The following is a 15,611-nucleotide window of genomic DNA, read 5'->3' as shown; positions in this document are numbered from 1 at the left end:
GCACTCCCCTAAAGTTTGATGTCCCCCAGTTGAGAACCTAGAGCACAACAGTCCCCCAGTTACAGTTACCTCCTGTTGTACGTTCTACCCTGTAACCATGCACAGGACATGCAGTGCAAATGACTCGGTCCCAGGAAGGTACTGGTTTATATTCTATACCAGAGGTGGGCAAACTATGGCCCGTGGGACCATCCTGCCCGGCCCCTGAGATCCCGTCCGGGGAGGCTAGCCCCCAGCCCCTCCCCTGCTGTCCTGTCCCCCCACAGCAACGCCGCCGCACGGGCAGCGGGGCTGCGAGCTTCTGCCACTCTGAGCAGCATGGTAAGGGGGTGGGGGGTTGCGGGGGGCAGTTACGGGATAGGCAGTGGTTGGATGGGGTGGAGGTTCTTGGGGCTGGTCAGGGGATGGGGAGCAGGAGGGCTTGGATAGGGGGTGGGATCCTGGGAGGGGGCGGTCAGGAGACAAGGAGCGGGGGGGTTGGATAGGGAGTGGGGTCCCGGGGGGCGGTTAGGGGCAGGAGTTCCAGGAGGGGGCGGTCAGGGGACAAGGAGCGGGGGGGGGTTGGATGGGTCAGGAGTTCTGAGGGGGGCAGTCAGAGGGCAGGAAGTGGGAGGGGGTGGATAGGGGCGGGGGCCAGGCTGTTTGGGGAGGCACAGCCTTCCTGACCCGGCCCTCCATACAGTTTTGCAACCCCCGATGTGGCCCTCAGGCCAAAAAGTTTGCCCACCCCTGTTCTACACCAAGCCCTTGATTCATTCTGAGGGCAAGTCTACATTTAAAATGCTGCATCGGCACAGGTGCAGCACTTTAATGAAGACCCTCCTGCTGGCTGACTTGGTCTCTGAGAGAAGCGTTCGGAACCTCCCCAGCTCTTGACTCCCCACCCCCAATTTCCCTCTAAAGGAGAACAGACAGTTAACACAGCTGATGCATCATTCCGGTTAGATTTGAACACCCATCACTATCCCATGCTGCGCTCTCTGTGCTTCAGCACTGTGACTAATCCCTGCCGTAACATGCTGCACCTTCAACAGCCCTTCAGGAGCACTGCAGAAGGGAGATGGCTTCCGTGAGCTCGCAGCTGCTGCGCTTGGGAGCAGCGACGTGATGGCCTCGCAGCAGATGGTCACTTTCTGGCTCAGTAGCCCAGGCAATCACTAGGGTAGATGAATGAATGCAGGCACTGGAAGAATCCACGTTAGCAGCTGGCGTCGTGAGTGGCCCCTGGCAGGCAGCTAAACTAACGGGTATTTGGAGCAGGAGGGAGGGTGGCAAATGAGTACAAAAGAACGGAATGGATGGGGAAGTAAATAAGAACTAGAAGGTAATAAAGCAAATCTGTTCCTATGATCCTGTAGCTCTCTTATTCTGGTAACTAATATAGGACCAATGACTTCAAGGGGAACAGGATCAGGGCCATAGTCTGCCCAGGAGGTGGCACTCCCTTTCTGTCTTACTAGCAATAATTTGCAAATCAGCTACTATAAACCCCCATTTCCATATGCTCAGATTTCTGACAAGTTCCCAGCTCAGGCTAAGATTCAAGACTCAAAGATGTATTTTTTTCCTCTTTAAAGTTAGAGCAAAATCGCTCCAGTCCCTTTTTCTATTGTGAAAAATTATTTCCCCAGAGCTGGTTCTAGCCCCCACGCCACCATTTTGTCACAGAACTACCTCAAAAGGCTGAAACTTGAACCTTGCTCAGTTATTCCCGTCTCTGCTTTCCCAGGCCTATCAGGGCTTCTCTGTGTCAGTAAGCAGCTTATCCATGAGCTCGTCAGGGCAGCGCCTCTGATTGCTGTGTCTCGTGAGTACCGAGCATGTAGCTGGAACTCCCTTTTACAGGAATTGGGGAAAACTGATCCAGGCGACCTGTTCTGTAGCATGACTAGATCAGATTCAAGATCTCAGTCACACTTGGACTTAACTACTGAAGTCAAAGGAGTTATCTGGTGTAAGCGAGGTCAGGCTTTTCGCTGAGGAATATAGACAAGTTCTGTTTTGGAGAGGATCTGGTTCTGTCCAGTCTCTCAGCTATACTCTTTGCTGGTGCAATAGTAGTGAGGACTGTCTCCTTAGCCCTAAAGGCCAAGAAGGTTGGTACATGGTTGCCCCTAAAGAGACAGAGTTTAATATCAAGGACGACAGGTAGTTAGATCTTATGCCCGTTGAGTACCGATAGTTGTCCATGTTGGAAATATTTCCAGGCAAGATCAAGGAAAGTGAGACGTAGGCAAGAGTTCAGACTTCCTGCTGGTTCGTGATTCTGGGACACTGGGTGGTATCCAGTACAGTCTCACATTTTGTTTCAAGCCAGATGCAAGTTGAGCACCGAAGAAGAGCATTTTACATTATGACAGACTTGATTTGCCCTGCAAGGAGCTAAGTTTCTTGTTCCACTTGAGAGCGTGGCAGGATGGATATGAGTGATAGCTGGCATGCAGCCACTGGCAACAATGACCAGTAAAATGTAGGTGACTTGTGACATTGGAAATAATTGCTTCAGGAGGGGAGATGACTGGTGGTGGGCCAGTGTGTGACACTGAGACAATAGCAGAGGATGACTTGAATCAGGGAGGCTCAGATACCACAGTGATAGGCACGGTAGACTTAGAAAGAAGATTTGGTTTTGACAGCGAGAACTTTATACTGGACCGGGACATTTTCTAAGCATCAGCCAACTAATTCTCATCCAGTCTCATGGGCAGGTGAAGCCCCACACAACATTTTGAAAACTTAGGAGTAGTTTTTCAGTGTTGTGACCTAATTGGCTGGCTGGTTAAGACTTCTTAATGATGTCATAGCCAGCTTCAGATCCCCCAAAGTTATGGGCGTGACCTCAAGTCCTTCATCATCGTATCAACTTGCTGTCAGTGTGGGGCAGGAATTTGGGGTGAGGTGGAAAGGGCTGGGGAGAGAAACTCCGTGGAGCAGGTCTATCTGGCAAATGTAGATGAGCTATTCAGTCTAGCTCACTCTAAGCCAGATCCACACCTGGTGTAAACCAATGGGGTGCCATTCACAGCTAAGGATCTACCATTATGGCTCTGGGAAATTAAAACCAAAGGGGTGTTAGAAACTGGGAGTAGGGAAGTGGATCTGGCATTAATTGGGACAGTCCCAACCCTTATCTCCCACCCCCATTCCAACCCCTGGAAGTGTCACTGTGTCAGCCATAATCAGTAGGCGCCTGTGTGCCCTGGAAGGCAGCACCAAGAACAAGTTAAAGAGAGACAGACAAGAGAACCCTGACAACAAGGGCCTCTCACTCCAATAGAGCTCCACTGAACCCTCCTGAGGAAGCCATGTGTAGCATGTAATGTTCCTAATGTGGACACAGATCAGTGCCTAAATAGTAAGTGGAAACCCATTTGCAAGTACGCTTGAGTGGCAACAAAGGAGTTTCATTATCTTTTATTGGAAATGAAGCATTACAAATTGCACCTGCTCTCATTCTGACAGAGAAGAGTCTGGGGGCAGCAGGGTGGGGGAAGGAGAGACAGATGTCATTCCCGTTCCCCGCACCCATCAGCTCAATCAATAGCATTCAGGGCCTCTATTTCTGCTCACTGGCTTGGAAGTGAAGCTGCGGCGCAGTATGGGGAGGCACAGTTGATAGTGTCTTTTAGCTGATTTGCTAAACTGAGCGTTAGCATGATCTTTGTGGGGAAGTGATGCTCTACTTGCTGTCCTCAGTGTGTGTGCGGCACGGTCAGGTTTAAAGCAAATCCCCCTGCAAAAGCCCTAGACCTACAGCTTCAAAAGACACTGATCTCTGCCATTTGAGCTAAAGGAAATTAGCCATTAGCTCTAGAAAGACCGTTATATTCTTCCCAAGCTGCAGCTAGCCAATAGAGAGCAAGATGCACCAAAACTTGGACAGATTTTCAAAAGAATTCAGCACCCACAATTGGGGCCAGATTTTCCAGACAGCTCCGCTCCCGTCAGGCATCAAAATAATGGGCCAGAATTACTGAAGAGCCAAGTCTGTTAGATGTTGCACTCCTCCTCTGACCCTAAGCATCACAATAGGAGCTCGGCGCTTTCAGTAATCTGGGCCATGGTTCCAAATCCTACTACCAATGAAGTCAGTTGGCATTCATGTAAAGGGCATTTTTTGCCGGAGGACTGAGCCCCAGACTATCCCTCACAAAAACACTGTAAGCAATTATTGACCAGTAAGTCAGTTTGACTGATTTTCTTCAAAACTTTAGACTCAGACTTTAAGGTCAGAAGGGACCATTATGATCATCTAGTCTGACCTCCTGCACAACGCAGGCCACAGAAACTCCCCCACCCACTCCTGTAACAACCCCCTAACCTATGTCTGAGTTATTGAAGTCCTCAAATCGTAGCCCTTTGCAGAAACAGTCCTCCTTTGTTTCAGACTAAAAATGGCACTTTTTAGTTTAAAGGAATTTTCCAAACCAAAGCTGTAGGATGTTAAAAATAGGATTTTATAACAGAAGTTGGCTGCAACTAAGTACTGTATGGACAGGCTGCCCCCTTTTCGTAATACCCATATAACAAGAGTGGGCCTTTACTGTGTTTGTAAAGCACTTTGGGTTCCCCAGAAGCAAGATGCTATAGAAATGCCAGACTAACACGGCTACCACTCTGAACACTGACAGAGTAAAACTACACCACCACATAGGAGTTACAGTGAAAAAGCTCCCTCAAGTGGCATAAAGTTCACCAACAGGTCTATACTTACCTCTGAAGAGAGCATTCACAACTCAGGAGAGATCTTACCAGGAGTGCTGAGAATAGCATTCCATACTCCCAGGGCCCTCTGTTTTAATGTAAGGTTTTCTCCCCATTATTAGATATACAGACGAGATAGTCACAACCAAGACTCCAGGTCCAGACACCCCTGGACTTTGGGAAGACAGGCCCATGAGCTATATATTTAACAAACCTACAGGTTTCTAATATGGGTGTGGTTTGGTGGGGCACTGGCAGGCACAGAATTTGTCCCACCAAACGCAGCCCCACTGGCCTGACTGCAGCTGCCCCCCCAAATATAGAAGTCAAACTACACCTATGGTTTCTAAGGGTACGCCTCCTACGGTGCCCCAATCTGGAAAGGAGGTGTAGCCCCTGATTCCGCCCCCCTCGGTTACTCTCAGACCCTCTCCCTTCCCCTTAGGACCAATGGGCTCTGGGTCCAGGTGACGGGTGCCCCCACCTAAAGGCAGGCATACACAGGGCTAATACCCCATGACCTGACCTCTTAATAAAACTAACATAGCAAATCTAAACCACATCAAAACCAACAACCGTTTACACCCTGGAACAGGAAAGGGGGTCATTATGGGAGGAGAAAGGAACAGGAGACAGAGCTAGGGATGGTGACTAAAAGCTGCAAGTAATATTACAAACACCAAGTGAAAACCCACTACGATACCAGTACATAAGAACATAAGAATGGCCCTACTGGGTCAGACCAAAGGTCCATCTAGCCCAGTATCCTGTCTTTCAACAGTGGCCAGTGCCAGGTGCTCCAGAGGGAAAGAACAGAACAGGTAATCATCAAATGATCCATCCTCTGTCGCTCATTCCCAGCTTCTGGCAAACAGACACCATTCCTGCCCATCCTGGCTAATAGCCATTGGTGGACCTATCCTCCATGAATTTATCTAGTTCTTTTCTGAACCCTGTTATGGTCTTAGCCTTCACAACATCCTCTGGCATGGAGTTCCACAGGTTGACTGTGTGTTGTGTGAAGAAATACTTCCTTTTATTTGTTTTAATCCTGCTGCCTATTAATTTTATTTGGTGACCCCTAGTTCTTGTGTTATGAGAAGTAGTAAACAACATTTCTTATCTACTTTCTCTACACCAGTCATGATTTTATAGACCTCAATCATATCTCCCCTTAGCCATCTCTTTTCCAAGCTGAAAAGTCCCGGTCTTATTAATCTCTCCTCATACGGAAGCCGTTCCATACCCCTAATAATTTTTGTTGCCCTTTTCTGAACCTTTTCCAATTCCAAGATATCTTTTTTGAGATGGGGCGACCACATCTGCACACAGTATTCAAGATATGGGCTTTAAATAGAGGCAACATCATATGTTTTGTCCTATTATCTATCCTTTTCTTGATTATTTCCAGCAGTATTAGGAGAGAACCCCCACCCCTCCCCAAGGGCCACCCCCAGCCTGATCAAGAGAGCTGTTTGAGGGGCAGGTAGGTATCACTGTCTGAGCTGCAGGCAGCTTCTGCATGCAGCTGGTTGATGTCCCAGTCGAATCAAGCCCTGGCTGACTCCTGGCTTCCAGAGCAGAGAGTGGCCTATGGGCTCTCTGAGGTAGCCTCAGACCCTCTGACTGGGACAGTCAGAAAACAGCTCCCTCTCCATGCGGCAGTGGAGGTTAAGAATCACCCCCACCTTCTTCTCTGGGTCTCTCTTGCTCTGGTCATGCAGTCCCTTGGACAGTACCTCCCAGAGGAAACCCAGGTTGCCAATCATACTTCTGGTGTGTCCTCTCTCCAGCCCAGGTAGATAGTGTCTGTGCGGCCCTGCTCCCTGTGCGAGCTACATCTCTGGACTAAACTGGCAGGCTCTACACACATTGTTTAGTTTGATCCGATCTGTTGCTGCAACCAGTGCGTCATTTTGGCCCAGCCTGCGTCATACAAACAACTTTGGAGAGGACCAAATCGGTTTCTGTCTGAAGATAACAAAAAAATACTATTTTCCCCTGGACCAGTTTTCCCCGTTGGCTGGTTTTAGTCATCAACACGAGGCTTGCTAACCATGACTAACAGCAAAAGCTGTGGCCACATGACCCGTCGTTTGATCCACGTCCTAGCCTGGGGAGAACTAGGTCTGATAAAAGGAGGAAGGATGCGGATGATGCCTGGATTAAGGACAGAGCCGTAATAAGCAGAGGGAGAGTGGAACAGAAGCACAAACTTCAAAGGGAAACGTGAATCATTTTCACCGATGAGTGGATATTGTTTTTTGAAGCAGTTGCTGTCTGCTTCCCCAGTAGTCACACAGAGGTTCCACAGATAAGTCCTTGCGAAAGCGGGGGTGAAGTGAACAGTCTTGAGGATCAGTTTGGATAATTAATACATTATGCATTTCTAGAAGACATTGCATTTCTGTGGCTCTTTTCAACCCAGGGGAATCCATAGTGCTTTACAAGCATTAACTGCCCCCAGATAGGCAAGTATTATCATTCTGAGCTGATGGGCAAACGGAGACATGGCAAAGTGACTTGCCCGAGGTCACACAGTGAGACATTGTCTGAGAACCCATAAGTTCAGATGCTTACTTGACCTGTTGGAATCTCTCAAATCTCCTACATTTGGGGTGGAAGCCTCTCAGGGTCAGACTTGTAAAAATAACCAACAAAAGGTTAGGTCAGACATCCCACATGTGTATTTCAGCATCTTTCATAGTGGGGATGCTAGAACCGGAGACCGGAAGGTTTTTAAACAAATGAAAGCTAAGGGGGAGGGAGCAGTTCCAACGCTCAGAAAAGGATCAGTTCAGGTTTGAGTTCGTTCTGATTTTGGGTGGACTAGTCACCCAATGCAAGTCAATGGAGTTACTCAGGCTTTGTACCAGCATAACTGAGAAGAAAATCTAGCTCTCTGTCTACGTACAGTGTCTAAAGGGATGCCTGCTGGGCTGTAAAAGGTGCCCAGATACTATTATGATGGGGGCAGTAAGATAATTCCCACATCAGGTTTGAATGTTGTCTGTGAATCCTCTGCACAGACAGTTCAGTGCTGCCAAGCAGCCAAAGCAGAGAGAGGAAGGAAAAACCTGAAGGGCGTTAACTATTTCCAGACATGCTTCAGTGACAGGATTACAGGGCTGGCTAGATAGCCCCATTGTGAGCACAACTGCTTTCCCCTCCGATTTTTAGCCAGTTACACAAGGCTAATTAAATGCCATTCTGCAGGTCAGAGGGGCTGTTGTGCAGTTTTATAACCTCAGTATTACACAGCTGCAGGCATTTTACAGGCTGCTGTAATCTGACAGTTGGGATGAGCACGAAGAGGATCTAGCCCCCTCAGCACAACCTTCGATAGCTGTGGCTGATGGGAATATATTTTGCTAGGAGGCTGAAACAAAAGATTTGTTTCAAAATGTCCTCCAGCAGAAGGGTGCATTTAACGCACATACTCTGTATTTTAAATGCTGCTGTTATGAACTGGATTAAACCTTGTGATGGGTGAAATTAAAACCTCATTGAAACTGATGTGCGAATTCACCCTTCACTTAAAATAGCTGTGAAGCGTTTTGGGTGTGGCCCCTTAACTAAAGCCTAAGGCCTTGGCTACACAGCGGCAGCGCTGTGAAGCGTGAGTGTCGTCGCAGCGCTGCGAGCGAGCGTGCAGCGCTGCAGGCTCTGATCACACTGGCGCTTTACAGCGCTGCACTCGCTGCGCTCGGGGTGTGTGTGTGTGTTTTCACACCCCTGAGCACAGCAAGTTGCAGCGCTGTACAGCGCCAGTGTAGCCAAGGCCTAAGAGAGCCCACCCAGCAGTTCGTTGACTGAGTGCGAGGAAGGGGTTTTGCTGAGTATTGGTTGGGGGGGGGGGTGTACATGTGTAGGCAGAACACACAGAAACCAAGAACAGACAGAACAAAGAAAGAAAGCCCAGCAGTAGTTGGCGAGCGTAGTGTAACCCTGGAAAAAGCTAGAGTGCGCACAGCTCCTTTTTTTCGTAGTTCCTACTGCGTTTCGGGAAGCAGGACCTTGTACATTCCTTGTAAATAAACAAGATTGCATCAAAGCTAAATACCAGACTCCATCAATTTCTACTTCCAGCTAGAACATCCCCATGACCTAGGGTGACTAGACAGCAAGTGTGAAAGACGGGGGCTAGGGGATAACAGGTGCCTATACAAGACAAACCCCCAAATATCAGGACTGTCCCTATAAAATCGGGATATCTGGTCACCCTATTATGGCCCCAAAATGTAACTAGTTGATCAGGTCAAAAAAGAAGCAATACTATGTCATGGGCCTCCCCAGCTAGGACAAAGTCGTGCCATTCCTCTGATGTGCAGAACTGCATGCATACCAAAGATAGCTCTGCCTGCAGGACAGGGAATTAGCATAATTACTTGCTTCAATTAATCCTTATTCTGTACGGCCCTTTTCAAACATTTTGGGATTATTGGTTCCCTAGCAGTTTAGGCCAAATCCAGGAAAGACGCTATGCTGCCTTTGCTAGATCTATACAATGGTCTACAGCTATTAATTGTTGGCTAACAAACAGCCACGTTGGGAAACCGTGTAACACTGACAGACCCTGGTTAGTGGCAGGCAGGATCGAACCCAGGACCTCTGGAGCTAAATGCATGAGCTTCTACCGCATGAGCTAAAAGCCATATGGCTATTACCTAAGGCAGTAGAGCAGACTCATTAATCTCTCTCTCTTTCTCTAAGTGGTCTCAGGGCCACTAGATAGGACAGAACACCACACCCAGAAGGTTACACAAACTCACATTGATGAGCAATTGTCACTGAGGGCTTAAGTAGGGCTTGAAGCAGAGCACAGACTTTGCACTAGTGTTCTGCAGGAGAACACTCGCTGGAGAAAAGGCTCAATGGCCAATTGAAAGCCTCCTTGCTTTGTTCCTCTCTGCAGGTCTGCATCATGGAGTGCGAAGGGAAGGCCTTTTCGAGTACCACCTGGGAGCTTTGCACCAAAGTGGCTGGGAAGTCGTCCATACAGGTGAGCGCTGACAGCCTGGAAGAAGATTCCTACCAGCCCTTAGAGATGGACGATAGTGGCCTGTTCAGAGGCAGCCGGAAGCACTTCGATGACCTCACCAAAGTGGTGGATCTTAGCAAAGTGGAAGGTGAGAAGAGAGTTTCCAAGGTGAGCAGCCTGATCCGCCAGCGGGAGGTGGACGAGGGTGTCAGCAATGGGAGTGAGACCCCGCTGGGTGACTTCCAAGAGCAGCCCAAGGATATTTCCAAGCGGCTCGGTGGCTTCCTCAAAGGAAAGTACAGTTACAGGCAGGTGCTGGAGCCCACCGTGCAGGGGGTGCAGAAGCGGTACGGGGGCTTCATCGGGGTCAGGAAGTCGGCCCGGAAGTGGAACAACCAGAAGAGGTTTAGCGAGTTCTTGAAGCAGTACCTGGGCATGTCACCGCGCTCCAGCGAGTACGATAGCTTAACCAATGACCTGAATGAACAGAACGAGATCTAACCGGAAACTCTGTTTCATGTCACTGACACATAGTGAATCGGTTTAAGTCTGCCGTGGCCAAAGAAGTCAACCCCTTCCCTGATCCCAAAGAGCCTGTGTTAGGAATGGTTCACCAGACAACTGGATTCATTGCTGCTCAGAGTCAAGGGGGGAAAGCCGCGTGGTGGTTGTTTCTGAATCATCCAATGTATTTATTAATTCTTCTACATTTTCATGGCACTTTTGAAGGCAAATACAAGACAACTGTCCCTGCCCTGAGCTTACAGTCTAGGTTTACTAGAGAGAGAGAGAGAGAGAGAATCAGTCAGGTTTCTCTTTTCACATTCAAAATGGATTTCCAAGTGTTTTGGTCCCTGAGGATATGTCTACACTGCAATTAGACACTCATGGCTGGCCTGTGCCAGCTGACTCAGGCTCGGGCTAAGGAGTTGTTTAATTGCATGGGCTCGGGCTGCAGCTCGAGCGCTGGGACCCTCCCATCTCGCAGGGTCCTAAAGCCCGAGTTGAACGCCTTCACTGCAATTAAACTGCCCATTAGCCTGAGCCCCACACGAGCCTGACGCAGTTGGCACAGGCCAGCAGCCGGTTTTTAATTGCAGCGTCGATGTACCCTAAGTCTCATTAGGGCTACATGAGCAACTCAAACCTCCACTAACTACAGAATCCACCAACCTATGGGCCCTGTGACCCATTACCACCAAGGTAGTCCCCCTCCAGAGCAGCCAAGGGAAATCCCATGGCCATCCCTCTCTACCTGGGACCAGCATGCCCTGGGGGATACAATTTCTAGCCCAACAAGATGGAGTTGTTAAAATCAGTCATGTCACTCTTTCCTTCTTCAACTTGGGCTTCTGTTTTTTAAAATGTAGCCCTTCCAAACCTAACACCCATGCAGCTCTCCCTGCTCCACCTGGGGATCTTTGTTTATTTTAAATACATTTTCTTCAGGTTAAATGTGCTGGATTCAGGGCCGGCTCTAGGCACCAGCAAAACAAGCTGGTGCTTGGGGCGGCACATTTTTAGGGGCGGCATGGCCAGCGCCAGAATGCCGCCCCTAAAAATGTGCCCCGGCCACCCTAGCTCACCTCCGCTGCTGCTGCCATGGCGCGCGAAACAGCTGATTCCCGCGCCGCTACTCGCCCTCCCTCCCAGGCTCTCAAACCTGGGAGGGGGGGGGGGGAAGATCCCGAGCAGCCGTTTCGCGCGCCGCTGCTCCCCCTCCCTCCCTCCTAGGCTTGAGAGCCTGGGGAGAGGAGGCAGGGCTGGGGATTTGGGGAAGGGGCGGAGTTGAGGCAGGGCCGGGGGTGGGGTAATTAAAGAACGGGGGGGGGGGGGGGGAGGGTGGCCAAAATTGCTTTTGCTTTGGGCGGCAAAAATCCTAGAGCCGGCCCTGGCTGGATTAACATCCCTGGAGGCTAATCAACTACAAAACAAGTATGCCATGGGCCAGCAGGAGTGCAAGTCTGATGGCCACCATACCACGAACTGAATCAGGGACCTCCTGAGCGTGAAAACATGAGCTGCTACAGCTTGAACTAAAGAGCCAGGCTCTGTAGCTCTGGCTGCGATACCCTGTCTGCAGCCCAGGCATAAACAGGGACCTGTAATATACATTCCCCAGTGGTTACAGAAACTTCACTACACACTGCCCCACCACCATGCCTGAGGCCTGCCCCGGGGGCAGAGAGGGGAGTTGATTCCCAATGCCTATTCATTCCTTGAGCTCTCTTCTGAGACTTAACCCATGCCAGAAAGCTCCAGGTACACTCCAACTGTAATCTTGGCAGAGGACAGGGTTAGAACATGGTCATCCCATAGCCCAGTTTCAACATGGATAAAGCTGTAGTGTAGATGGGACCTATTTGTGTCCCCACACCAGGTTAACACCTTGGACTGATCAAGGGTTTATCCCCGTAACAGGGATACGGTTACTAAATTTTTATCTGTGTTATAACCACAGCCCCCCATGTAGACCCCTCTGTTCCATCAGGAAGCCAGAGAAAATGTTTCCTCTCTGCATGAGTTCACCCCGCTCCTGCCCACTGCCCTCCTTCCTCAATCAAGCTGGCAACCACCCTTAGGCTGTGACTTTATCCAGACGCTGCAGTGTCACTTACGAGATGAACCCCCAGGCTCGCAGCTGGAGAGGAAAGAACTCTGACACCAGAATCAGTTTTGTGGGCTAGGAGGATTATTCTGGGGTCAGAGGATTGATTGTGTACCTGCACCACCTGGAGGAGAGTTAGGGCATATCTACACAACAGCTGCACGGTTACAGCGCAGGGTTTCAAAATAAAAAGGGGGCCTCTTCAGAGCTGGAGGTGAAAGAGCCATGGTAGGACAGCGGGAGGGAACTGTACACGATTAGAGAGTCCAAAATACTCCGCTCTCATGAAACAAACGAGCGCTCACAGACACACCTGGAACAGGAGAGCCCCTGGCTGGCAGCCTCAGCAGAGACCAAGGGGTGATTGGGCCATGGGAAATGAGCTCTACCACTAGGTTCCCAATGCCCATTCCCAATCTACCACTCCAGGACAGAATCGAGGCACTTTGGGAGTGGGTAATAGATGATCAAAGAGAGTGGGCATTGCCATTGCCTGTACTGCCCCTGCTCTGTGGTTAAAGAGGACTACAGTCTCCAGGACTGCTGATCCAGCACCAAATTCATTGCCCTTTTAAAAAAAAAATTAACAAAGAAACTTAGTGGCCCCCTTCACTGTGTGTAACTACAGATTCATTCGTAAGAACATTGCTTCAGTTTGTCCTTAGAAAAATCCTTTGGATTAAATATCTCATGTACATCTGTAAAGCATCCAACTCATTCTGGTGGATCCCAAAGCACTTCAGAAATCACTTTACCCACTCTTATTCAGGAATCACTTTACCCACTACCGCAATGCAGCCACCTCTGTGGTGGGGCATGAAAGCTGTGTAACATTACCGTTTAACGGCACAATAACTGTTAAAGACAGGATGTAAAGAAGTGTGCATTCATCTGCAACTGGATTGTGAATTTATTAGAGCAAAGGACTATGGGTAGTACAACAGGTGGAGGAACCACATTTTACAAAAGAGTTAACATCTGATTGGTCACTGAAAATCCCAAATTAGATCTGGGGGTCTGGAATTTAAACAGAAATTTATTTTCATTCCCCTGTTAAAAAAAAAAAAAAAAAAACCAAGTTATTTTATAATAGCAAGAGGCCATTCCAAGTGGTGGTACTATGTAAGGATATTTAAAATGATATTCCTGTTATGGCCTCTGTGTCTCTAATACCTGCTGGTTCTATTTTCAGCTCCATTACTGACTCACTGTGAGACCACGGGCAATGGCTTCCCCTCTTTGTGCCTCAGTTTCCCCCTCTGTATAATGGGGGTAATGATCATACTTACCCTCTTACTATTCTGGAGAGTGCACTGAGTTCAGAGAACAAGTGCTATCACAATGCAAAGCGCTGTCATCTCCCTGTCTGAGTATTGGCAGGCGAGGTCCTGAGTCATCCTCCTTCTTCTGAGCGTATGTGCAACATGCCTCAGGCGGCACGTGACCAGGATTCATCACCGAATTTGGTCCGCTGGTCAGATCACAAGCTTCCCTGGCTTGGGCCAGGTACTGACGGAGAGTGCAAAGAAAATGCTGGTCCACGCCTCCCCCCACGAGTCCTTTACCCAACTGGTCATGAATTGCCAGGAAATGTCTGGCTAGGAGATCAATATTGCTATTAGAAACTACAGAAATAATGTTAAATAATGCCTTACTGCATGAGTGGACCCACATATGGACTAAATTGCTACTCGGTATGAATCAGGGCATCAGAATTTGATCCTACTGTAACTATTTTAATGCATTGCACTTCTCTAGCATCTTCCCCCAGGGGCCACAAAACACTTAACACATTTTGATCGCATTAAGCCTCACATCACTCTTGGATTGTTATAGCTCATTTACAGATAGGGAAACCCAGGCACAGGGCAGTCACATGACTTGACCAAGGTGATCCAGTCAGCCCAGAGGAGTGCTGGGAACAGAACCCAGATATCCCAACTCCTAGTCCCCTTCTTTAGTTACCAAGTACTTCTCCTTCCATCCCAGTTAAGAGTTGAACTGTTTATTGCCATGAACACAGGGATCCATTTACAGTTCAATTCCAGTAAGGTATACAAGGGTTGTCAGAGGCAGCACCAGCCCGTCAGTTAAAGGCTGGTACAGGAAGCAGCAGGAAAACAAGGTTTCCTGGTCAGCATTCCTCAAGGTTTTATAATCACTCCGGGGTTGACTTCTTTGCTCAGCGTTACAGCGGTGTCTGTGTTTTCATTATGTCTCTTTCCCATGGCATGTATCTTGTCCTAGCTGCTGTCTCAGTGCTGTCACATTAGAGGGTGTATTTTTGTAACTCCCAGGATGACAAACGGCGCCGTGCCTGCCGCTCGGCCCTATTCTGCCTAACTCGCAGATGAAAGCATGACCAATAAACAACGAGCCTGGGTCTTACCTGCGTCACTGCCGTTACTGTTTGTAAAAAGAACCAGTTCTTTTTAATTGTTTCATACAAATATTTCTCCATTAAACTTGTACATAGCAAAAAATGATTAATAAATTAGTTTACTATTTCTACTGTATCATTGTGATCGACACAATCACTGGGTCTGGCTTCCTGAGCACTCCACCCACAAACCTCCATATAAGATCACCTCCGCTGCTAAGGCCCTACATGGACAATATAACCCCAAACTGTTCAAAAAATCACCAATCAGACCTCAACATAATGATGAGATTAGTTTAAAAATCATGAAATGTTTTCATAAAATAAAGCATTCGGGGTGATTTGCCTCAGCGCCTTTAGAGTGCACTTGGGTTCAGGTTTTGAAGCTTTTCTCTCCTGCCACAAGGGTAGAAGTTTGCATTTTTTTTAAATGAAGGCTGAGAGTCTCACATCATCATGTGACTCCAGGTCTGGGGGCATTATGAAAAATATTGCTAGACTCATCACAAACTTGTGAGAGTTGCCAACCCTGCATGGAGGAAAGCTGGCTTCCTTTAGGTATGGAAGGAGGAAGAGACCAGGACCATGGGTCAGTTCCTTCCCACTCTAGTCTTGCTTCTGGGGAACCTACTTGTGGACCCCACTCTGATCCTGCCTCTGGATGAGGGTCAGAGGATTGTAAGGCAATGAGCATCACCTCCCACTAGTGTCACACCCACAAGGAGAGACAGGGCCAAGTCTTCACAGAACTGTGGAATTCCAAGAATTCATTTGTGCCCCATGCCATGTCCACATCTCCTGGACGCAAGGGCCGACTTTGCAAAGTGCCGGGGGGTGCTTGATCCCCAACTCTGCCCAGGTCCCACCCCCACTCCACCCAGCCCCGGAGTCAGCGCCTATGCTGCAAGATCTTATCCAGTGCCCTACCATCCACATCC

General features: G+C 48.7%; 1 protein-coding gene across 1 annotated transcript in view; it reads left to right on the top strand.

Annotated features, from left to right (window-relative positions):
* Nucleotides 1-14,809, top strand: part of PNOC (prepronociceptin) — a 43,433-nt gene extending 28,624 nt beyond the window's left edge. Inside the window, exons 3-4 of the mRNA XM_005308457.5 lie at nucleotides 9,620-11,338; nucleotides 11,420-14,809. Of these exons, the coding sequence (XP_005308514.3) occupies nucleotides 9,620-10,186 (567 nt within the window). The 3' untranslated portion in view covers nucleotides 10,187-11,338; nucleotides 11,420-14,809. The remainder of the gene's footprint in view (nucleotides 1-9,619; nucleotides 11,339-11,419) is intronic.
* The last annotated feature ends 802 nt before the right edge of the window (nucleotides 14,810-15,611 follow it).

This window comes from Chrysemys picta, chromosome 3 (genome assembly GCF_011386835.1).
Source record: "Chrysemys picta bellii isolate R12L10 chromosome 3, ASM1138683v2, whole genome shotgun sequence".
Classification (NCBI taxonomy): Eukaryota; Metazoa; Chordata; order Testudines; family Emydidae; genus Chrysemys; species Chrysemys picta.
This window is presented reverse-complemented; position numbering and strand designations above follow the sequence as displayed.